At 38.2% G+C, this 22,950-nt stretch overlaps 2 protein-coding genes across 2 annotated transcripts; both read right to left on the reverse strand.

Annotated features, from left to right (window-relative positions):
- Positions 1-8,584: 8,584 nt before the first annotated feature.
- LOC149023317 (exopolygalacturonase-like) lies at positions 8,585-10,641 on the reverse strand. Its single transcript, XM_089142736.1, has 4 exons — positions 10,006-10,641; positions 9,639-9,928; positions 8,976-9,201; positions 8,585-8,809 (listed from the first exon to the last, which is right to left on the reverse strand). The coding sequence occupies exons 1-4, from the start codon at positions 10,639-10,641 to the stop codon at positions 8,585-8,587; spliced, it is 1,377 nt and encodes a 458-aa protein (XP_088998862.1).
- Positions 10,642-20,235: 9,594 nt separating this feature from the next.
- Positions 20,236-22,248, reverse strand: LOC149023318 (exopolygalacturonase-like). Its single transcript, XM_089142737.1, has 4 exons — positions 21,646-22,248; positions 21,278-21,567; positions 20,627-20,852; positions 20,236-20,460 (listed from the first exon to the last, which is right to left on the reverse strand). Exons 1-4 carry the CDS (start codon positions 22,246-22,248, stop codon positions 20,236-20,238), a joined length of 1,344 nt encoding a protein of 447 aa, XP_088998863.1.
- Between the last annotated feature and the right edge of the window lie 702 nt (positions 22,249-22,950).

Raw genomic sequence — 22,950 nt, forward strand, 5'->3', positions numbered from 1 at the left:
ATATATAATAATGCATATGAAATGATAAAAGTGCATAAGTTTTGCAAAAATATTACAAACCCAAGTATCAAGTGTAAGTGCATGGACAAACACGTATAATAAAAGTACATAAAATTAGTCTATAAACAACTTAAGCCGAGTGACCAACTCGGGGATCAACCAAACATCAAGAAGGTAAGCTGAGACACTAGCACTCTGGAGGTGGTGGAGGTTATGGCAAGTATTGGAACAGGAATCGCTCCCAGTGGATGATGCAGTCCTGTATGTCCCTCATCCTTCGGACCATATCTTGTTGGCGACTTTAAATCTGGCACCTCATGAAGTTTTGGTTTTGCTCGATCTTCCCTATGGAAGCACCCACTGAGAGGGGTCGACTACAAAAGCGGTCGGTCTTGTGGACACTCCCGAGCCTGGGAAGATTCACCCATCCCGGATACCATTATGAGAAAGAAGCCTCCTCCCTATATTCCTTCACATACTCTCCCGTAGCTCATCTGTGTCTCTAAAATCCAGCCGGAAATACATGAAAAGGTGGGTAACGAGTGGTCTGAACCCAAGGTTCGACAATGTGAGGTTCTCTACAAAGTTGACCATCGGTCACCTGGATAATGCAAGAAAGGTCTATGGCGTACCATACAGACATAACAAATGTGATGAAAGCCTGCATCAAGGAGATCTTGTCTTGATGCCCTCCCTTGGGCACAATATTGCAGCTCACAATCCAAGAGATAAGTCTAGGAGTGCGGAGCGTGTTGATACTCAGGAGAATGTGATCGCACTCACTATTGCATAGCCTGGTGAAGATAAGAAATTGCTCAATGTAATGGATGGACTCATCCCCACCCCCATGGGGAATCCATCTCCTCTCACCATGGACATATGGAACCTCCAAGATATCAGGTAGGGACTCTATGTTGAAGTGAATGAAGGTACCTCACACCCTAGATAGAATGGAAAGCACGGTGTCTCCTCCAATGACCTCATCCTCGATAAAAGTCATGTAGCTGTAAAAATAACTGATGAGCTCACTATAGGCGGCTCATTGAGGTCCAGCATGCAACTCCATCCCAGTGGTCCAAATCTCTCCTCGATATAGAAAGGAACAATGGGGGTGAGGCTCTCTCGAATCTCACATACTCAAGGGATCTGTCTCTGAAGCAGTGAGTGTATAAGAATTCGACCATTGTTGTGCCAAACAAGTCAGGATTTTGTATCCCCTGTATGCGGCCTCCACTGGCACCTTTTTGGGCGATCAACCAGACTAAGTCAAACTCAGTTCGAATCGCTCCGAAATAGACTTGACTGACTGAGTCGATCGGGGTGACCACGCGGTCAACCCTGTCCTGCTGACCGGCCACCCGACCAGACCTCCCCCTAGTTTGCCTTCCAAATTCTTGTAGTAGGCGGTCGATTGGGTGCATGGTCAATCTATCGGTCACCCTTCTGAGACAAGTTTTGGACCCCAGAGAAGAGGCGGTTGACCAGGGTCCTAACAGCCCCATGAAAGTTGGTTTTGGGCATCTTTGGTATTTGAAGTGATTCTTTGATTTCACGGAATAACAAAGGATCCTTTGCTTCCACGTAAATGGCAAAGAGAAACGGAGAATGCCTTCCGTCACTTGAGATGCGCCAAAGACCAAAAGATCTTGTTTGTCGAACAAAAGTTTCAACATGAAGTGGATGCGTGGTAGAATGCCACACAACCCAATTTGGTGGCACAACACCTGGTAGTGACAAGAGAAGCCTTTTGTCGAAGTTACATTTCGGCAGCATCGGTCAAGGATTCTAACGAAACACAATTTATGGCACTCCAACAAGGGTCTCTTTTAGTTTGAGAGCTCTTTTTCTTTGCCCTAGCTTTCATAAAGTTCGAAATTGAGAAGCCCAAAAAGTTCCTACATGGCAATTCAAACCATTGAAATATGCTCCAATAGTAAAGTCGGCGAAGAAAATTGAAGGAGAGAGAGAGAGAGAGAGAGAGAGAGAGAGAGAGAGAGAGACCTATCAGTTGTATAGAAACTTGGCAAATAGAGGAAGCAGTTCATATGTGAACAGGAACCAAGGAAGATTCAATAGGCATGCACCTTACCCTACCACTCAGTTCTAGCCAAGAGGTATTGGGTTTGGACAAGGAAGAGTGGCACTATAGTTCACCTAGTTGGTGCCCCTCAACCTTCAGGCCAGTCTACACAATCCCCATCCAAGAATCGATTGGAGAGTCGTTCAAAGCCTATAAACAACAAGCTTCACAGTCTCTCTTATGGACTGCTTGGATTAATGGATGTTGTTTGCTATTATACTTCCTTTGGATGGTCGCAATCAAATCCAGTTTGAAATTTAAAATTTTAGGACTGATGAGGTGGTGAGTTTAATTTTTTCAAATTTAGTACATTTTGGTTTTAAAATGGATGAGAAAATAGTTACTCCTACCATTTTTTCGGATGCAAGAAGATTGGGCCTTAAGTTTTATGTCATTGGTGCTGCTCCTCCACAAGAAATTTTTTGGTGTCCTCCTACTGCAGGCTGGGTAAAGCTTAATATGGATGGGTCTTCTTTGGGTAATCCGGGGAAGGGTTGGGGGTGGAGGCATTTTCCGAATGAAGTTACTATTGTGGTTTTCAATTTCAGTGTTTTTTTAGAAGTTAAAACCAACTTTGAGGTTAAATTGGAATCTTTCATTCACAGATTGCTTCGGGCAAGGCACTTAGAAATCTTTAACCCTTGGATAGAAAGCGATTCTAAAGCTGTGGTGATTTTAATTCAACAAGGCAGAAAATACCTTGGTATATCCTTCAATAGTGGAGAGCTACGAGAAATATTTGATGACTATAGACTGGAAAGTTTCACATTGCTATCGTGAATCTAATATAGTGACAGATTTTTTGGCAAACTCGCTTGCTAGGACGGGAACTTTTTAAATTAACATTCTTTGGTTAGCTTCATTTCTTAAAGAACTAGATTTGGATGCCTCTAGATGTCCGAGATATCGTTTTTATGGGTTTGCTGTTTTCAAATGTCCGTAGGAACTAGTGAGGAAGGGTGTGTTGGGGGGCGACGGTTGTTGCGGGTAAGAGAGGTTGGTCCCTCTTAAGTTACTAATTGCTGTATTTTTATTTTTATTTTTTCTTCTTCGCTTAATATGATCCTTTTAGCGGAAAAAAAAAGGTATAGGTATTGATGCAAACCATGCTTTTGAGTAGGGTTGTTTTCGTATTTTAACATTTTTTATTTTCTTTTATTTACTAATTGGTTAAAATTATCATGCAACTGATAGAAAATTTGTTTCTCTAGCTTTAGTGTTGTTCGATGTCCGAACATAAAAGATAGGTGTCCAAAATGCATAGTTTGGCCCCCAAAAAAAATTCTTCTTATAGGAGTTTTATCTGGGTTAATCAATAAGCAACTCTTATACCAAAAAAAAGGTTATGTCTAGGTTAGTTTATGCATCATTTTGAATTAATGTAATTTTTTAGATACAATTTAAACGTATGATACAACTTTAATTTTGATTCTATAAAGCTTTCAAATTTTATTTTAACTGCTCATCTACGACCTATATTCCAACATAGCAGCACATCTACTTACTCTTTTAGCCATTGTTTCTCTTTATGTTTAAGATTTATTCTCTACAGCTCTTATCTTAAGATTGTGTTATCATCCCATGAGTTTTCTTCAACCTCCGTGTAGCTCCACCTATTCTTCAGTTTCCTCTATCTCTAGTTTTAACCCTGTTACACTTCCCCAGAATCTTAAGGTTGATCTCCTTTATGATATCAACTGTCATTGATCATGAAAAAGTACCTTTAACAAATCATATCCATCCTACTAGTTTCCCCCTTTTAAATCCTTAGCCTGTACCTTCACCTCTGCTCCAAGTGCATACATTTTTCATCTTCAGTAAAACTTTAGCAACTCAAATAATGGACTTGGGATTAATATTTTCTGGTTGCTTACTCAATCTAATCTTTCTTTTAAATTTTCTAGAATAAAAATTGTTATATTTATCTCTCTACATTAAATAAATTGGTATCAGTTTTTGTTGCTATCTTTTGACTTTTTTGCATAAAATGTTTGACATTTAATATCAAACTATTTTTATTTTAAAGAGCAAAAAAAAAATCTCATAATCCAGAGTGGATTTTGGAACCAATATATATATTTATATAATAACAAAAATGAAAGTATCCGTACGACCTGGAAAAGAAAAAAAAAAAAAAAAGGAAAGAAAGTATATCTATTCTCACTTATTTCTCTTCTAAGTTTGCTAACTAAACCTTTAAAAATAAAAACTCACACCCATTCAAAAATATTGCTAAATTATTTACAGGTATTCACATACCAAACATATTTTTATTTCTAAATTGTAATTATCAAATAAAATTTTACTTTGGATCAACATGCATTTTTACTATTAATTTCTTTTACTTGATAAAAAATAAGGATGAAAATTCAAACGAGCCATGAATTAGATGAATTTATTAGTATAAAATAAGTAAAAATGGCTTTAACAAATTTGAACTTGTCTCCTAGAACGTTACCCAAGGCATTACGAATTACCCTTTGAACAATCTCCAATGTATTGGGTTTTAAGTTGCAGCAACCTCTGCTGGCTGCTCCCAAAGGTGTTGATCGTGCCACGTAATTAAAATGTGATAAAATGGTTGAGAATTAAACAGCGGGGGTTTACACGTGAATACTATTTTTTATTTATACATTTTAAGGGTTTAAAGTTTATTAATTTAATAAATCAGACCCCTCAGTTACCCAACTATCAGACACTCTCATCCAAATACTACAAACCTGGATCTGGTACCTGTTGAGTGTACGGGAATCCTCACAGGTTGATTCGGAAGGAAGTATTGCAGGCAGTGCTTCCACAACAATGCCAAGGAAATTGGTTTATTAAGTACCATTAAAGATGAATCTTTTTGCGCCCCCTTGTGGAGAGATTCTTAGTTTCCCCTTTCTATTGCTGGTTGGTGTTAGATCGCTTGCAGCTTAAGATAACTATTAATATTTAATGATTTTCTTTTTTTTGGTGAAAATCCTTTCATTTCAGAAAACTAGGAAAAGACTCAGAAGGTTGGACAAGAGATACCCTAGCCACTGGAGAGGAAATAGGCCAAAAGGTCCGCCTAGAAAGGGCCAAGGCCCTCAGAGCAAGAGAATGGGCACATTCACTCCCATCTCTTGAAACAAAAATGAACCAACAAGAAGTAAAACTGTCTTTCAAAGACAATACATCTTCAAGTACGGTAGCAGCTATCAAGGGGGGTGGATCAATACTGATGCCGGCCAGATATAGCTGAAGGCCTACACAGTCAATATAGATGTTAACCTTAATCCATCGATTTCCTTAGCCCAGCACATAGCCTCCCTAATCGCTAATGCTTTACCAGCGAATATAGATGGCAATGAACAGGGTGTAGAACATGCTGCTCTTAGTTCGCCCATGTTCCAAACTCCAAAACCAGCACCTCCTACCCCCGATTCTAGACATCCTGCAGTATCACAGTAAATAGAGCACATTTCCAAATCTTGAGTTGGTTCTACAGCTTCCATGTTAGTGTTCAAGCAATTCTTTGAAGCTCCTCCATTATAAGTCCATAATTCATGGAAGGCCTTCTCCGCTTTGACTACAACTTCCAACGGTGTCTTCTTTTCTCCATTAAACTGTAGATCATTTCTGTGTAACCAAAGGTGCCAGCATACAAAGGAGAATTGACAAAAGATGTATTTACTGTGCTGCTTAGATGTAAGAGGAAGTGTTCCAAGCCTCCAATATTCTTGGTAATGATATTTCAGCTATTGTTTGTAATAGAAACTCTAGACTGCTTAGAGAAGTGGCTTGAAACAATACATGGCTTCTTGTTTCCTCTACTTGACCACACCATTTGCATAATGGTTCTACCTTGATCTGCCTTCTCAAAGAGATTTTCTGCTAAAGCCATACCTTCTGCACAGACTCTCCACATGAAGTTCCGAATTTTAGGCAACGTGTTGCATTTCCAAAGTCTCTTCCATTCCCCCTTCTTGATACTCTCCCACCTGTGTCGCTTTTAGGATGAAAGCAAATTGTTGCATGTAATTTGATTGGTAAGAACAACTTATGATTTTCTAAATCAGACCTCTCAACGATTTAGAAAATGCACGGGAAATGGAAGAAAGCCCAGTGGTTTCTTGTGTGAATATGAAAACCCAAATCGTGGAACCCAAACGTGATCAGTTAGAATCTTCTCCTCAAAATTGTTCTGAAGCTCAAGAAGATCGTTGTGAATCGAATGAGTCGCTTGATCATCAATGGGGATTCTGAAAGATGTCTAAGTTATTGAGAGGGACTTGATGGCCATTGCTGAAACCTTTACCGCTCTTTTCTCTTCTCTCTATCACCGGACTGCTTTGGTTTCTTGGAATCCTGGTCCCAAGTCTCAGGGATCTAAGCAGGCAATATGAAATTGGGGATTTGGGAGTCAGGTAAATGAGGGGTCTGCTTTAGTAAAATAGCAAACTTTGAATCCTTAAAATGAAAAAATAAAAAATAATATTTACAAGTAAATACTTGTCATTTAATTCTCAATTGTTCCACCATAATTTGATTATGTGGCGTGATCAACTCTCCGCTGTTAATTTTTTTATGCGATTAAAAGAATTGCACCAAAATAACAGCTTTTTTTTTTGGTTAACCGATGAATTTATTCAAAAGCAAACCAGGCAAAGGTCAAGGCATCCTAATTACATAGGTCTTAGAGCCATGCAGTGGATTGGAGCTAAATTGTTGAGCCGGAAACCAACAAGCTTTCGAGGCTAGAGTATCTACCACATTATTGGCTTTTCTAGGGATGAAAAAGTAATTACATATCATCATTCGGTTTGCCAAGTAATTTTGAACATCATGTACTCTGGAAACAACATTAAGTGGTAGGCTTTGGATGCACTCTATTAACAATTTGAAGAGTCTACAATTATCAGTCATAAGTTGACCTCATTGAGACCTTCTCCAACAGCAAAAAGGAGGCCTAGACGTATTGTTATGGCCTCGTCTTAGACTACAAATGGAAAGCACATGGGCTCTGAGTGGGTTAAGGTTCGCGCTATCTCTAAAGATAAAGCACAAACAACCAGGTCTCCTTCTACAGTACTAGAGGCATCACAACACATCTGCGTCCTATTTGCCATAAGAATTTGTAGGGGCCTCAAACATAAAAAAATAATTATTTTCTTTGAAAGAGAGTGGGTGTTGAGTATGGAAAGCAACAAGATTGTGTGAACATTTAAGTTGGAGGTTAGTTTGCATTGCTATGCGTTACAAAAGATGAGACTATTGTCTAAGGAAGTGTGAGATTATAAATTTGACTCCTTATACCTTTGAGACCAGTCACATGAGGTGATTAATATTCTTTATTGCTTTTGGCTTTTGGTTTGACCCAAATGATTTTTTTTATTAAAAAGAAAAAATTACGTAGCTTATCTACATAATAAAGAACTTTTGTACACTACAGAATAATGGTAAAATTGTCTAAATATTGGGATATGACAGATCCCTTTTGCAGTTGATAGGATTTATTAATATATTTTCTTTTGACTTTTTTCTATTTTAAGTTGGAGGATATTTATTCGGTTTCTTTGGACCTCTTAGAGAAATTCCAAATGGTTGTCTAGTGTTTAGTTTTTCTTGGTAAAGCTTCGAGTGTTCAATTGTTTATTATTATCACGAAAGGATTGTCGAGGCACCTCAAAGTAATTAAGTAATCAAAATCAAGGTTTAAAGTATCACATGATACCATACGATTATAGCCGATACGTATCCATATTTGACCCAATAGATACGATACATCTCGATACGTCTCTCTATTGAATTATACTAAAATACATCAGCCAGAGCGATACAATGCTCGATACAGGACGATACATCTCTTAAAATTACCTAACCGATACGATACTCGATACCGATACTTTAAACCTTGATCAAAATGACAAAAGGATTGAGAAGTAACCCAATTGTGGTAGAGTTATTAAAATTGAAATATCAATTATTTTTTTATTTTAAATATCTTTTAAGATTTTGGTGGGCAACAAATAAAATTACCATATAGTTGTACCAAATTATTTAAATTTCATACCGTATGTATTAATGACATGTTACATACGTTGTCTTTTCTTATTCCTTAAACTCAAAAGGAATTAGGTGACAAGTGAGGTGATATTTATTAATCAAAATTTGAAATAATGACATTGACATCGTTATATTGTCCCTTCCCTTTACTTTCCCTTCCTTCAGGCTACCAAAGGAAGTTGAAGGAAAAGAAAGATGCAATTGGAGATATACCCATCATCAAAATTAGAGTACTTGAAAAGAAAAATGAAGCTCATTTTATTGAACTCCGAATCAAGTCAGAGAGAAGTTAACAAGTAGCAATGTCCAAACAAAGAAAATGGTCTTAGATGCTTTTTGCCTTCTGAAATTCCTACTTTGTTGGGCTGTTCAAACTAACTAACCAAAGCCTCCAACCAGAGTAATCTCAATTTAAGAACAAGGCACAAATAACCAGGCTTGTTTGTGTGTGAGAATTCCAATCGAATGGGCTCAAAAGCACGAAGCTGGCATTTGAACACCAGAAGCAACCCCTTTTGCATTTGTGCAATTTGAAGTGGTTGCACCACTAGCCAATGTAGATTTCAAGTTGATATCAACAAGCTCTACCTTTTCGCATGGTACATCTTGACTACATGAGATGAAAACTGCATCCTTGGTGGCAGATGTACCCCTGATATTCTTGAAATGAATGTCTGTGAGCTTCACACGGGAAGGCTGTGCATTGAGTAAGGACAATATACACCATTAGTAATGTTAGAGACCTTTTATAAAATCAATAATTACTAGTCCTCAAGGAAAAGGAAAAAAAGAAGAAAAAAAAAACTCAAGGAGTCAAGATTTTCTTCTGTGACACTATCTTTTATGAGCTTATTGAACTTACCTTGGTGTCGCATTTATTCTTATCACAATATTGTTGGGTGACGATGATGGGATTTTGTACATTTGTCATGACAATATCCTCAAATATAACGTCGTAAACGGTGTTCTCCGGTGATGCTGGCCATGTTTTGATCCGAACACCATTATCGGTCTCGGTTAAGGTGCGATTCCGCACCCTCAAACCCTTCACTTCCTTTTCATTTGGATTCTTTCCAAGGCTTCCCAAGCTACAAAACAATGAACACAATTTGCTTAAATTCAATTAAAGCATGGTTCATCTTCCCCCTTTACATGAGTCAAGCTTGCCTTAAACCTGAGCCTAACCATCATAGTCTTAACCTAAACCTAGCCGACCCATGCTAGGGCCGAGCATATGGGCAACCTGATCACCCTTTTTTTTCTTGCTCTACTCCCCCCAAAGAAACAAAGAGGAAAGGACATGGAAGACATGGACGGCTCCACCGTTTCTTGGACTGTGCCCAAACGAAGAAGCGGCTCGGTTCTCATCTATATAGAGGGGGTTTTTCTTCATTTGGCCCATGTGGCCCAATAGTAGTAACATAGTTGGGTTTTCTTAGCACCCCCGAATTATATTAGATCAGTTTTCTATACTAATTACTTGGGAGATTTATTGAAGTATTTAAGCATGATTAACAGTAATTACCTGATGCCATGACCTGGTCCACAAATGACATTGGAGACAACAATGTTGGAAGTACCCGCTCCGATGGACACGCAATCGTCACCCGTTCCAATTTCACTATTAGTAACAGTGATGCCGGATGAGTCGCCAATGTGCACACCATCAGTATTTCGGCTTGTTTTAGGGGCTTGGATTTTAACATCATGGACTGTAAAGTCACTGCTTTGGCCAATAACTACGTGAAAAGCCTTACTGTTAATCAGAGTTATGTCGCTTAATGATCCACCAGTAATTGAAGTAAGGTGCAAGCTCTGCAACAAAGTGAAAGTTAAGAAAGGGAAATAAATATTATTTTCCATCGATTTTCATGTACAAAAGAACTACTCACTGTTGGGGCCATTTTGCAAGCTGCATTCGCGGTATGAACACAACTTTTGGGCCAAGTGGCTTCTCCTTGACCGTCCAAGGATCCGGTTCCAACCCCAGTGATATTCAACTCGCTCAGTCCTTTAAATGTAATCCATGCTTCACTAGATTCCATGGTTGATGGAGCTATTAATTTTCCATTTATCTCAACACGAGGAGATTTCCTGTTTCCGCAAGGACCACCAAATGTTATTGAAGTAAGAGAATAGTCTCCTTTCGGGACCACAAGGGTAGCAGGCTCTGTAGATTTACATGCAGCAGCCCACGCATCAACAAAGGCCTTATTGTTATCTGTCTTTCCATCACCACTTGCTCCATACTTGGTGACATCAAAAACTGTACCTTGTGTATCATTTCCTGATGCAGATCCGGAAGCATTTCCAGATGTTGGTGCTAATGCTGGTGTTGAAGCATTTCCTGTTGTTGATGTTGGTGATGGCGCTGTTGATGGAGTTGTTGACGGAGCAGGAGTTTCACCATCTGAGGTATTATTTCCATCAGTTGATTTTAGAAGCCGAAACTCAAAAATTCTAGCTTCAGCCTCCCATAGAAGGAAACCTAATATACAGATTAAGATAAGATGTTGGCGTGAGCCCATTATCAATTCTCCAATAAAATTTAATTATTTGAGCTAAAAGAAATTGAAACAACAAGTCACCAAATGAGATGGGATCAAGTAGAACCTTAGACCTTGTTGGGCAAGAGGCTCAACCGATCCCAGCTCAATAGATTTCTGGTAGACCTGATTCAAGTTGTGATGCTTTTTGGGGGATCTGATATTTATACCCTGAATTTTCAACCTAAGTTGGGCAAAACTATATTAGCCATGAATTTTTTGGTAGAAATTTGTATCAATGAATTTGGCATGAGAGAGAGAGAGAGAGAGAGAGAGAGAGATCCATTCAACTTACTATTTTTGTTAATATTAAATTGTGGTAGGAAATTCACCTACAAATAGGAATGTCCTGCACTTTCATTAGGAAGAATAAAGGGAAAAAGGAAAAGTAATATGAAGTTTAGTATGGTTGATTTTTATCCACCATTGGTAAATTTACGGACTCCACATGATAAAATACCAATAAGTTTGATGTGGTCATTTTTTATTTACCATTGTTGCAACTCATCACTTAACCCTTTTATACCTTTTTTTTGGGTCAAAAGCAAAAAACTTAATCATATAAAGGATTCAAAGCTAGGAGACCTGGACAACAACAACCAAGTATCACTCATGATAAAAGGTGAAACATTCCACCAAGACCTAGACATAGAATAGCGTCTTGTCACTTAGTAAGAAAATAGCAAAAGTATTTGAAGACCTAGATGTATAATAAAAGAAATCCCCAACCAAACTAGAAGAGATCCTAAAATATCTCGCACTAAACTAAGACGTATCCAATCTAAAGAGGAAAGAAGTTCCTGCAAGGATAAAATCTCTCGAGAACAGTCCGAAATGACTTGAAGCTTCTCCACCCCCATAGCCTTTCCTAGAAGTAAGCCATCCCGAATAGCATGGAGTTCCATTGCTGTATTCAACAAACCTATACAATCCTTGCATTGAGCAGCCATAATATATAATAATGCATATGAAATGATAAAAGTGCATAAGTTTTGCAAAAATATTACAAACCCAAGTATCAAGTGTAAGTGCATGGACAAACACGTATAATAAAAGTACATAAAATTAGTCTATAAACAACTTAAGCCGAGTGACCAACTCGGGGATCAACCAAACATCAAGAAGGTAAGCTGAGACACTAGCACTCTGGAGGTGGTGGAGGTTATGGAAAGTATTGGAACAAGAATCGCTCCCAGTGGATGATGCAGTCCTGTATGTCCCTCATCCTTCGGACCATATCTTGTTGGCGACTGTAAATCTGGCACCTCATGAAGTTTTGGTTTTGCTCGATCTTCCCTATGGAAGCACCCACTGAGAGGGGTCGACTACAAAAGCGGTCGGTCTTGTGGACACTCCCGAGCCCGGGAAGATTCACCCATCCCGGATACCATTATGAGAAAGAAGCCTCCTCCCTATATTCCTTCACATACTCTCCCGTAGCTCATCTGTGTCTCTAAAATCCAGCCGGAAATACATGAAAAGGTGGGTAACGAGTGGTCTGAACCCAAGGTTCGACAATGTGAGGTTCTCTACAAAGTTGACCATCGGTCACTGGATAATGCAAGAAAGGTCTATGGCGTACCATACAGACATAACAAATGTGATGAAAGCCTGCATCAAGGAGATCTTGTCTTGATGCCCTCCCTTGGGCACAATATTGCAGCTCACAATCCAAGAGATAAGTCTAGGAGTGCGGAGCGTGTTGATACTCAGGAGAATGTGATCGCACTCACTATTGCATAGCCTGGTGAAGATAAGAAATTGCTCAATGTAATGGATGGACTCATCCCCACCCCCATGGGGAATCCATCTCCTCTCACCATGGACATATGGAACCTCCAAGATATCAGGTAGGGACTCTATGTTGAAGTGAATGAAGGTACCTCACACCCTAGATAGAATGGAAAGCACGGTGTCTCCTCCAATGACCTCATCCTCGATAAAAGTCATGTAGCTGTAAAAATAACTTATGAGCTCACTATAGGCGGCTCATTGAGGTCCAGCATGCAACTCCATCCCAGTGGTCCAAATCTCTCCTCGATATAGAAAGGAACAATGGGGGTGAGGCTCTCTGAATCTCACATACTCAAGGGATCTGTCTCTGAAGCAGTGAGTGTATAAGAATTCGACCATTGTTGTGCCAAACAAGTCAGGATTTTGTATCCCCTGTATGCGGCCTCCACTGGCACCTTTTTGGGCGATCAACCAGACTAAGTCAAACTCGGTTCGAATCACTCCGAAGTAGACTTGACTGACTGAGTCGATCGGGGTGACCACGCGGTCAACCTGTCCTGCTGACCGGCCACCCGACCAGACCTCCCCCTAGTTTGCCTTCCAAATTCTTGTAGTAGGCGGTCGATTGGGTGCATGGTCAATCTATCGGTCACCCTTCTGAGACAAGTTTTGGACCCCAGAGAAGAGGCGGTTGACCAGGGTCCTAACAGCCCCATGAAAGTTGGTTTTGGGCATCTTTGGTATTTGAAGTGATTCTTTGATTTCACGGAATAACAAAGGATCCTTTGCTTCCACGTAAATGGCAAAGAGAAACGGAGAATGCCTTCCGTCACTTGAGATGCGCCAAAGACCAAAAGATCTTGTTTGTCGAACAAAAGTTTCAACATGAAGTGGATGCGTGGTAGAATGCCACACAACCCAATTTGGTGGCACAACACCTGGTAGTGACAAGAGAAGCCTTTTGTCGAAGTTACATTTCGGCAGCATCGGTCAAGGATTCTAACGAAACACAATTTATGGCACTCCAACAAGGGTCTCTTTTAGTTTGAGAGCTCTTTTTCTTTGCCCTAGCTTTCATAAAGTTCGAAATTGAGAAGCCCAAAAAGTTCCTACATGGCAATTCAAACCATTGAAATATGCTCCAATAGTAAAGTCGGCGAAGAAAATTGAAGGAGAGAGAGAGAGAGAGAGAGAGAGAGAGAGAGAGACCTATCAGTTGTATAGAAACTTGGAAAATAGAGGAAGCAGTTCATATGTGAACAGGAACCAAGGAAAATTCAATAGGCATGCACCTTACCCTACCACTCAGTTCTAGCCAAGAGGTATTGGGTTTGGACAAGGAAGAGTGGCACTATAGTTCACCTAGTTGGTGCCCCTCAACCTTCAGGCCAGTCTACACAATCCCCATCCAAGAATCGATTGGAGAGTCGTTCAAAGCCTATAAACAACAAGCTTCACAGTCTCCCTTATGGACTGCTTGGATTAATGGATGTTGTTTGCTATTATACTTCCTTTGGATGGTCGCAATCAAATCCAGTTTGAAATTTAAAATTTTAGAACTGATGAGGTGGTGAGTTTAATTTTTTCAAATTTAGTACATTTTGGTTTTAAAATGGATGAGAAAATAGTTACTCCTACCATTTTTTCGGATGCAAGAAGATTGGGCCTTAAGTTTTATGTCATTGGTGCTGCTCCTCCACAAGAAATTTTTTGGTGTCCTCCTACTGCAGGCTGGGTAAAGCTTAATATGGATGGGTCTTCTTTGGGTAATCCGGGAAGGGTTGGGGGTGGAGGCATTTTTCCGAATGAAGTTACTATTGTGGTTTTCAATTTCAGTGTTTTTTTAGAAGTTAAAACCAACTTTGAGGTTAAATTGGAATCTTTCATTCACAGATTGCTTCGGGCAAGGCACTTAGAAATCTTTAACCCTTGGATAGAAAGCGATTCTAAAGCTGTGGTGATTTTAATTCAACAGCAAAAAATACCTTGGTATATCCTTCAATAGTGGAGAGCTACAGAAATATTTGATGACTATAGACTGGAAAGTTTCACATTGCTATCGTGAATCTAATATAGTGACAGATTTTTTGGCAAACTCGCTTGCTAGGACGGGAACTTCTGAAATTAACATTCTTTGGTTAGCTTCAATTCTTAAAGAACTTGATTTGGATGCCTCTAGATGTCCGAGATATCGTTTTTATGGGTTTGCTGTTTTCAAATGTCCGTAGGAACTAGTGAGGAATTAAGGGTGTGTTGGGGGGCAACGGTTGTTGCGGGTAAGAGAGGTTGGCCCCTCTTAAGTTACTAATTGCTGTATTTTTATTTTTCTTTTTTCTTCTTCGCTTAATATGATCCTTTTAGCGGAAAAAAAAAGGTATAGGTATTGATGCAAACCATGCTTTTGAGTAGGGTTGTTTTCATATTTTAACATTTTTTATTTTCTTTTATTTACTAATTGGTTAAAATTATCATGCAACTGATAGAAAATTTGTTTCTCTAGCTTTAGTGTTGTTCGATGTCCGAACATAAAAGATAGGTGTCCAAAATGCATAGTTTGGCCCCCCAAAAAAAATTCTTCTTATAGGAGTTTTATCTGGGTTAATCAATAAGCAACTCTTATACCAAAAAAAAGGTTATGTCTAGGTTAGTTTATGCATCATTTTGAATTAATGTAATTTTTTAGATACAATTTAAACGTATGATACAACTTTAATTTTGATTCTATAAAGCTTTCAAATTTTATTTTAACTGCTCATCTACGACCTATATTCCAACATAGCAGCACATCTACTTACTCTTTTAGCCATTGTTTCTCTTTATGTTTAAGATTTATTCTCTACAGCTCTTATCTTAAGATTGTGTTATCATCCCATGAGTTTTCTTCAACCTCCGTGTAGCTCCACCTATTCTTCAGTTTCCTCTATCTCTAGTTTTATCCCTGTTACACTTCCCCAGAATCTTAAGGTTGATCTCCTTTATGATATCAACTGTCATTGATCATGAAAAAGTACCTTTAACAAATCATATCCATCCTACTAGTTTCCCCCTTTTAAATCCTTAGCCTGTACCTTCACCTCTGCTCCAAGTGCATACATTTTTCATCTTCAGTAAAACTTTAGCAACTCAAATAATGGACTTGGGATTAATATTTTCTGGTTGCTTACTCAAATCTAATCTTTCTTTTAAATTTTCTAGAATAAAAATTGTTATATTTATCTCTCTTCATTAAATAAATTGGTATCAGTTTTTGTTGTTATCTTTTGACTTTTTTGCATAATATATTTGACATTTAATATCAAACTATTTTTATTTTAAAGAGCAAAAAAAAAAAATCTCATAATCCAGAGTGGATTTTGGAACCAATATATATATTTATATAATAACAAAAATGAAAGTATCCATACGACCTGGAAAAGAAAAAAAAACAGGAAAGAAAGTATATCTATTCTCACTTATTTCCCTTCTAAGTTTGCTAACTAAACCTTTAAAAATAAAAACTCACACCCATTCAAAAATATTGCTAAATTATTTACAGGTATTCACATACCAAACATATTTTTATTTCTAAATTTATTCTAAATTGTAATTATCAAATAAAATTTTACTTTGGATCAACATGCATTTTTACTATTAATTTCTTTTACTTGATAAAAAATAAGGATGAAAATTCAAACGAGCCATGAATTAGATGAATTTATTAGTATAAAATAAGTAAAAATGGCTTTAACAAATTTGAACTTGTCTCCTAGAACGTTACCCAAGGCATTACGAATTACCCTTTGAACAATCTCCAATGTATTGGGTTTTAAGTTGCAGCAACCTCTGCTGGCTGCTCCCAAAGGTGTTGATCGTGCCACGTAATTAAAATGTGATAAAATGGTTGAGAATTAAACAGCAGGGGTTTACACGTGAATACTATTTTTTATTTATACATTTTAAGGGTTTAAAGTTTATTAATTTAATAAATCAGGCCCCTCAATTACCCAACTATCAAACACTCTCATCCAAATACTACAAACCTGGATCTGGTACCTGCTGAGTGTACGGGAATCCTCACAGGTTGATTCGGAAGGAAGTATTGCGGCAAGTGTTTCCACAACAATGCCAAGGAAATTGGTTTATTAAGTACCATTAAAGATGAATCTTTTTGCGCCCCCTTGTGGAGAGATTCTTAGTTTCCCCTTTCTATTGCTGGTTGGTGTTAGATCGCTTGCAGCTTAAGATAACTATTAATATTTAATGATTTTCTTTTTTTTGGTGAAAATCCTTTCATTCTAGAAAACTAGGAAAAGACTTAGAAGGTTGGACAAGAAATACCCCAGCTTCTGGAGAGGAAATAGGCCAAAAGGTCCGCCTAGAAACGGCCAAGGCCCTCAGAGCAAGAGAATGGGCACATTCACTCCCATCTCTTGAAACAAAAATGAACCAACAAGAAGTAAAATTGTCTTTCAAAGACAATACATCTTCAAGTACGGTAGCAGCTATCAAGGGGGGTGGATCAATACTGATGCCGGCCAGATATAGCTGAAGGCCTACACGGTCAATATAGATTTTAACCTTAATCCATCGATTTCCTTAGCCCAGCACATAGCCTCCCTAATCGCTAATGCTTCACCAGCGAATATAGATGGCAATGAACAAGGTGTAGAACATGTTGCTCTTAGTTCGCCCATGTTCCAAACTCCAAAACCAGCACCTCCTACCCCCGATTCTAGACATCCTGTAGTATCACAATAAATAGAGCACATTTCCAAATCTTGAGTTGGTTCTACAGCTTCCATGTTAGTGTTCAAGCAATTCTTTGAAGCTCCTCCATTACAAGTCCATAATTCATGGAAGGCCTTCTCCGCTTTGACTACAACTTCCAACGGTGTCTTCTTTTCTCCATTAAACTGTAGATCATTTCTGTGTAACCAAAGGTGCCAGCATACAAAGGAGAATTGACATAAGATGTATTTACTGTGCTGCTTAGATGTAAGAGGAAGTGTTCCAAGCCTCCAATATTCTTGGTAATGATATTTCAGCTATTGTTTGTAATAGAAACTCTAGACTGCTTAGAGAAGTGGCTTGAAACAATACATGGCTGCTTGTTTCCTCTACTTGACCACACCATTTGCATAATGGTTCTACCTTGATCTGCCTTCTCAAAGAGATTTTCTGCTAAAGCAATACCTTCTGCACAGACTCTCCACATGAAGTTCCGAATTTTAGGCAACGTGTTGCATTTCTAAAGTCTCTTCCATTCCCCCTTCTTGATACTCTCCCACCTGTGTCGCTTTTAGGATGAAAGCAAATTGCTGCATGTAATTTGATTGGTAAGAACAACTTATGATTTTCTAAATCAGACCTCTCAACGATTTAGAAAATGCACGGGAAATGGAAGAAAGCCCAGTGGTTTCTTGTGTGAATATGAAAACCCAAATCGTGGAACCCAAACGTGATCAGTTAGAATCTTCTCCTCAAAATTGTTCTGAAGCTCAAGAAGATCGTTGTGAATCGAATGAGTCGCTTGATCATCAATGGGGATTCTGAAAGATGTCTAAGTTATTGAGAGGGACTTGATGGCCATTGCTGAAACCTTTACCACCCTTTTCTCTTCTCTCTATCACCGGACTGCTTTGGTTTCTTGGAATCCTGGTCCCAAGTCTCAGGGATCTAAGAAGGCAATATGAAATTGGGGATTTGGGAGTCAGGTAAATGAGGGGTCTGCTTTAGTAAAATAGCAAACTTTGAATCCTTAAAATGAAAAAATAAAAAATAATATTTACAAGTAAATACTTGTCATTTAATTCTCAATTGTTCCACCATAATTTGATTATGTGGCGCGATCAACTCTCCGGGCTGCAGCAAATAAACATACGAGGATCACTCTCCGTTGTTCATTTTTTTATGCAATTAAAAGAATTGCACCAAAATAACAGCTTTTTTTTTTTGGTTAACCGATGAATTTATTCAAAAGCAAACTAGGCAAAGGTCAAGGCATCCTAATTACATAGGTCTTAGAGCCATGCAGTGGATTGGAGCTAAATTGTTGAGCCGGAAACCAACAAGCTTTCGAGGCTAGAGTATCTACCACATTATTGGCTTTTCTAGGGATGAAAAAGTAATTACATATCATCATTCGGTTTGCCAAGTAATTTTGAACATCATGTACTCTGGAAACAACATTAAGTGGTAGGCTTTGGATGCACTCTATTAACAATTTGAAGAGTCTACAATTATCAGTCATAAGTTGACCTCATTGAGACCTTCTCCAACAGCAAAAAGGAGGCCTAGACGTATTGTTATGGCCTCGTCTTAGACTACAAATGGAAAGCACATGGGCTCTGAGTGGGTTAAGGTTCGCGCTATCTCTAAAGATAAAGCACAAACAACCAGGTCTCCTTCTCCAGTACTAGAGGCATCACAACACATCTGCGTCCTATTTGCCATAAGAATTTGTAGGGGCCTCAAACATAAAAAAATAATTATTTTCTTTGAAAGAGAGTGGGTGTTGAGTATGGAAAGCAACAAGATTGTGTGAACATTTAAGTTGGAGGTTAGTTTGCATTGCTATGCGTTACAAAAGATGAGACTATTGTCTAAGGAAGTGTGAGATTATAAATTTGACTCCTTATACCTTTGAGACCAGTCACATGAGGTGATTAATACTCTTTATTGCTTTTGGCTTTTGGTTTGACCCAAATGATTTTTTTTATTAAAAAGAAAAAATTACGTAGCTTATCTACATAATAAAGAACTTTTGTACACTACAGAATAATGGTAAAATTGTCTAAATATTGGGATATGACAGATCCCTTTTGCAGTTGATAGGATTTATTAATATATTTTCTTTTGACTTTTTTCTATTTTAAGTTGGAGGATATTTATTCGGTTTCTTTGGACCTCTTAGAGAAATTCCAAAAATGGTTCTCTAGTGTTTAGTTTTTCTTGGTAAAGCTTCGAGTGTTCAATTGTTTATTATTATCACGAAAGGATTGTCGAGGCACCTCAAAGTAATTAAGTAATCAAACTCAAGGTTTAAAGTATCACATGATACCATACGATTATAGCCGATACGTATCCATATTTGACCCAATAGATACGATACATCTCGATACGTCTCTCTATTGAATTATACTAAAATACATCAGCCAGAGCGATACAATACTCAATACATGACGATACGTCTCTTAAATTACCTAACCGATAAGATACTCGATACCGATACTTTAAACCTTGATCAAAATGAAAAAAGGATTGAGAAGTAACCCAATTGTGGTAGAGTTATTAAAATTGAAATATCAATTATCTTTTTTATTTTAAATATCTTTTAAGATTTTGGTGGGCAACAAATAAAATTACCATATAGTTGTACCAAATTATTTAAATTTCATACCGTATGTATTAATGACATGTTACATACGTTGTCTTTTCTTATTCCTTAAACTCAAAAGGAATTAGGTGACAAGTGAGGTGATATTTATTAATCAAAATTTGAAATAATGACATTGACTTCGTTATATTGTCCCTTCCCTTTCCTTTCCCTTCCTTCTGGCTACCAAAGGAAGTTTAAGGAAAAGAAAGATGCAATTGGAGATATACCCATCATCAAAATTAGAGTACTTGAAAAGAAAAATGAAGCTCATTTTATTGAACTCCGAATCAAGTCAGAGAGAAGTTAACAAGTAGCAATGTCCAAACAAAGAAAATGGTCTTAGATGCTTTTTGCCTTCTAAAATTCCTACTTTGTTGGGCTGGTCAAACTAACTAACCAAAGCCTCCAACAAGAGTAATCTCAATTTAAGAACAAGGCACAAATAACCAGGCTTGTTTGTGTGTGAGAATTGCAATTGAATGTGCTCAAAAGCATGAAGCTGGCATTTGAACACCAGAAGCAACCCCTTTTGCATTTGTGCAATTTGAAGTGGTTGCACCACTAGCCAATGTAGATTTCAAGTTGATATCAACAAGCTCTACCTTTTCGCATGGTACATCTTGACTACATGATATGAAAACTGCATCCTTGGTGGCAGATGTACCCCTGATATTCTTGAAATGAATGTCTGTGAGCTTCACACGGGAAGGCTGTGCATTGAGTAAGGACAATATACACCATTAGTAATGTTAGAGACCCTTTATAAAATCAATAATTACTAGTCCTCAAGGAAAAGATAAAAAGAAGAAGAAAAAAAACTCAAGGAGTCAAGATTTTCTTCTGTGACACTATCTTTTATGAGCTTATTGAACTTACCTTGGTGTCGCATTTATTCTTATCACAATATTGTTGGGTGACGATGATGGGATTTTGTACATTTGTCATGACAATATCCTCAAATATAACGTCAGAAACGGTGTTCTCTGGTGATGCTGGCCATGTTTTGATCCGAACACCATTATCAGTCTCAGTTAAGGTGCAGTTCTGCACCCTCAAACCCTTCACTTCCTTTTCATTTGGATTCTTTCCAAGGCTTCCCAAGCTACAAAACAATGAACACAATTTGCTTAAATTCAATTAAAGCATGGTTCATCTTCCCCCTTTACATGAGTCAAGCTTGCCTTAAACCTGAGCCTAACCATCATAGTCTTAACCTAAACCTAGCCGACCCATGCTAGGGCCGAGCATATGGGCAACCTGATCATTCTTTTTTTCTTGCTCTACTCCCCCCAAAGAAACAAAGAGGAAAGGACATGGATGACTCCACCGCTTCCTGAACTGTGCCCAAACGAAGAAGTGGCTCGTTGCTCATCTATATAGAGGGTGTTTTTCTTCATTTGGCCCATGTGACCCAATAGTAGTAACATAGTTGGGTTTTCTTAGCACCCCCGAATTATTAGATCAGTTTTCTATACTAATTACTTGGGAGATTTATTGAAGTATTTAAGCATGATTAACAGTAATTACCTGATGCCATGACCTGGTCCACAAATGACATTGGAGACAACAATGTTGGAAGTACCCGCTCCGATGGACACGCAATCGTCACCCGTTCCAATTTCACTATTAGTAACCGTGATGCCGGATGAGTCGCCAATGTGCACACCATCAGTATTTCGGCTTGTTTTAGGGGCTTGGATTTTAACATCATGGACTGTAAAGTCACTGCTTTGGCCAATAACTACGTGAAAAGCCTTACTGTTAATCAAAGTTATGTCGCTTAATGATCCACCAGTAATTGAAGTAAGGTGCAAGCTCTGCAACCAAAGTGAAAGTTAAGAAAGGGAAATAAATATTATTTTCCATCGATTTTCATGTACAAAAGAACTACTCACTGTTGGGGCCATTTTGCAAGCTGCATTCGCGGTATGAACACAACTTTTGGGCCAAGTGGCTTCTCCTTGACCGTCCAAGGATCCGGTTCCAACCCCAGTGATATTCAACTCGCTCAGTCCTTTAAATGTGATCCATGCTTCACTAGATTCCATGGTTGATGGAGCTATTAATTTTCCATTTATCTCAACACGAGGAGATTTCTTGTTTCCGCAAGGACCACCAAATGTTATTGAAGTAAGAGAATAGTCCCCTTTCGGGACCACAAGGGTAGCTGGCTCTGTAGATTTACATGCAGCAGCCCACGCATCAACAAAGGCCTTATTGTTATCTGTTTTTCCATCACCACTTCCTCCATACTTGGTGACATCAAACACTGTACCTTGTGCATCATTTCCAGATGTTGGTGCTAATGCTGGTGTTAAAGCATTTCCTGTTAGTGATGGCGCTGTTGATGGAGTTGTTGACGGAGTAGGAGTTTCACCATCTGAGGTATTATTTCCATCGGTTGATTTTAGAAGCCGAAACTCAAAAATTCTAGCTTCAGCCTCCCATAGAAGGAAACCTAATATACAGATTAAGATAAGATGCTGGCGTGAGCCCATTATCAATTCTCCAATAGAATTCAATTATTTGAGCCAAAAGAAATTGAAACAACAAGTCACCAAATGAGATGGGATCAAGTAGAACCTTAGACCTTGTTGGGCAAGAGGCTCAACCGATCCCAGCTCAATAGATTTCTGGTAGACCGATTCAAGTTGTGATGCTTTTTGGGGAATCTGATATTTATACCCTGAATTTTCAACCTAAGTTGGGCAAAACTATCTTAGCCATGAATTTTTTGGTAGAAATTTGTATCAATGAATTTTGCAAGAGAGAGAGAGAGAGAGATCCATTCAACTTACTATTTTTGTTAATATTAAATTGTGGTAGGAAATCCACCTACAAATAGGAATGTCCTGCACTTTCATTAGAAAGAATAAAGGGGAAAAGGATAAGTAATATGAAGTTTAGTTTGGTTGATTTTTATCCACCATTGGTAAATTTACAGACTCCACATGATAAAATACCAATAAGATTGATGTGGTCAGTTTTTATTTACCATTGTTGCAACTCATCACTTAACCCTTTTATACGTTTTTTTTTTTGGGTCAAATGATAAAAACTTGATCATATAAAAGATTCAAAGCAAGGAGACCTGGACAACAACAACCAAGTATCGCTCATGAACAAAGGTGAAACATTCCACCTAGAGTTAGACATAGAATAGTGTTTTTTCCCTTTGTAAGAAAAAAGCAAAAGTATTT

The sequence above is a fragment of the Hakea prostrata genome, chromosome 2 (assembly GCF_041222555.1).
Source record: "Hakea prostrata isolate BN-2017 chromosome 2, UWA_Hpros_2, whole genome shotgun sequence".
Taxonomy (NCBI): Eukaryota; Viridiplantae; Streptophyta; class Magnoliopsida; order Proteales; family Proteaceae; genus Hakea; species Hakea prostrata.

Excerpts from the sequence above, each read along its gene's own strand:
- LOC149023318 (XM_089142737.1), bottom strand. The coding sequence starts at position 22,248 with ATGGGCTCACGCCAGCATCTTATCTTAATCTGTATATTAGGTTTCCTT. Across the intron at positions 20,853-21,277 it reads GGACCAGGTCATGGCATCAG|CTTGGGAAGCCTTGGAAAGA; the intron begins GTAATTACTGTT and ends ATTGTTTTGTAG. Across the intron at positions 20,461-20,626 it reads AGAATAAATGCGACACCAAG|CCTTCCCGTGTGAAGCTCAC; the intron begins GTAAGTTCAATA and ends CTCAATGCACAG.
- LOC149023317 (XM_089142736.1), bottom strand. The coding sequence starts at position 10,641 with ATGGGCTCACGCCAACATCTTATCTTAATCTGTATATTAGGTTTCCTT. Across the intron at positions 9,929-10,005 it reads CTTGCAAAATGGCCCCAACA|AGCTTGCACCTTACTTCAAT; the intron begins GTGAGTAGTTCT and ends ACTTTGTTGCAG. Across the intron at positions 8,810-8,975 it reads AGAATAAATGCGACACCAAG|CCTTCCCGTGTGAAGCTCAC; the intron begins GTAAGTTCAATA and ends CTCAATGCACAG.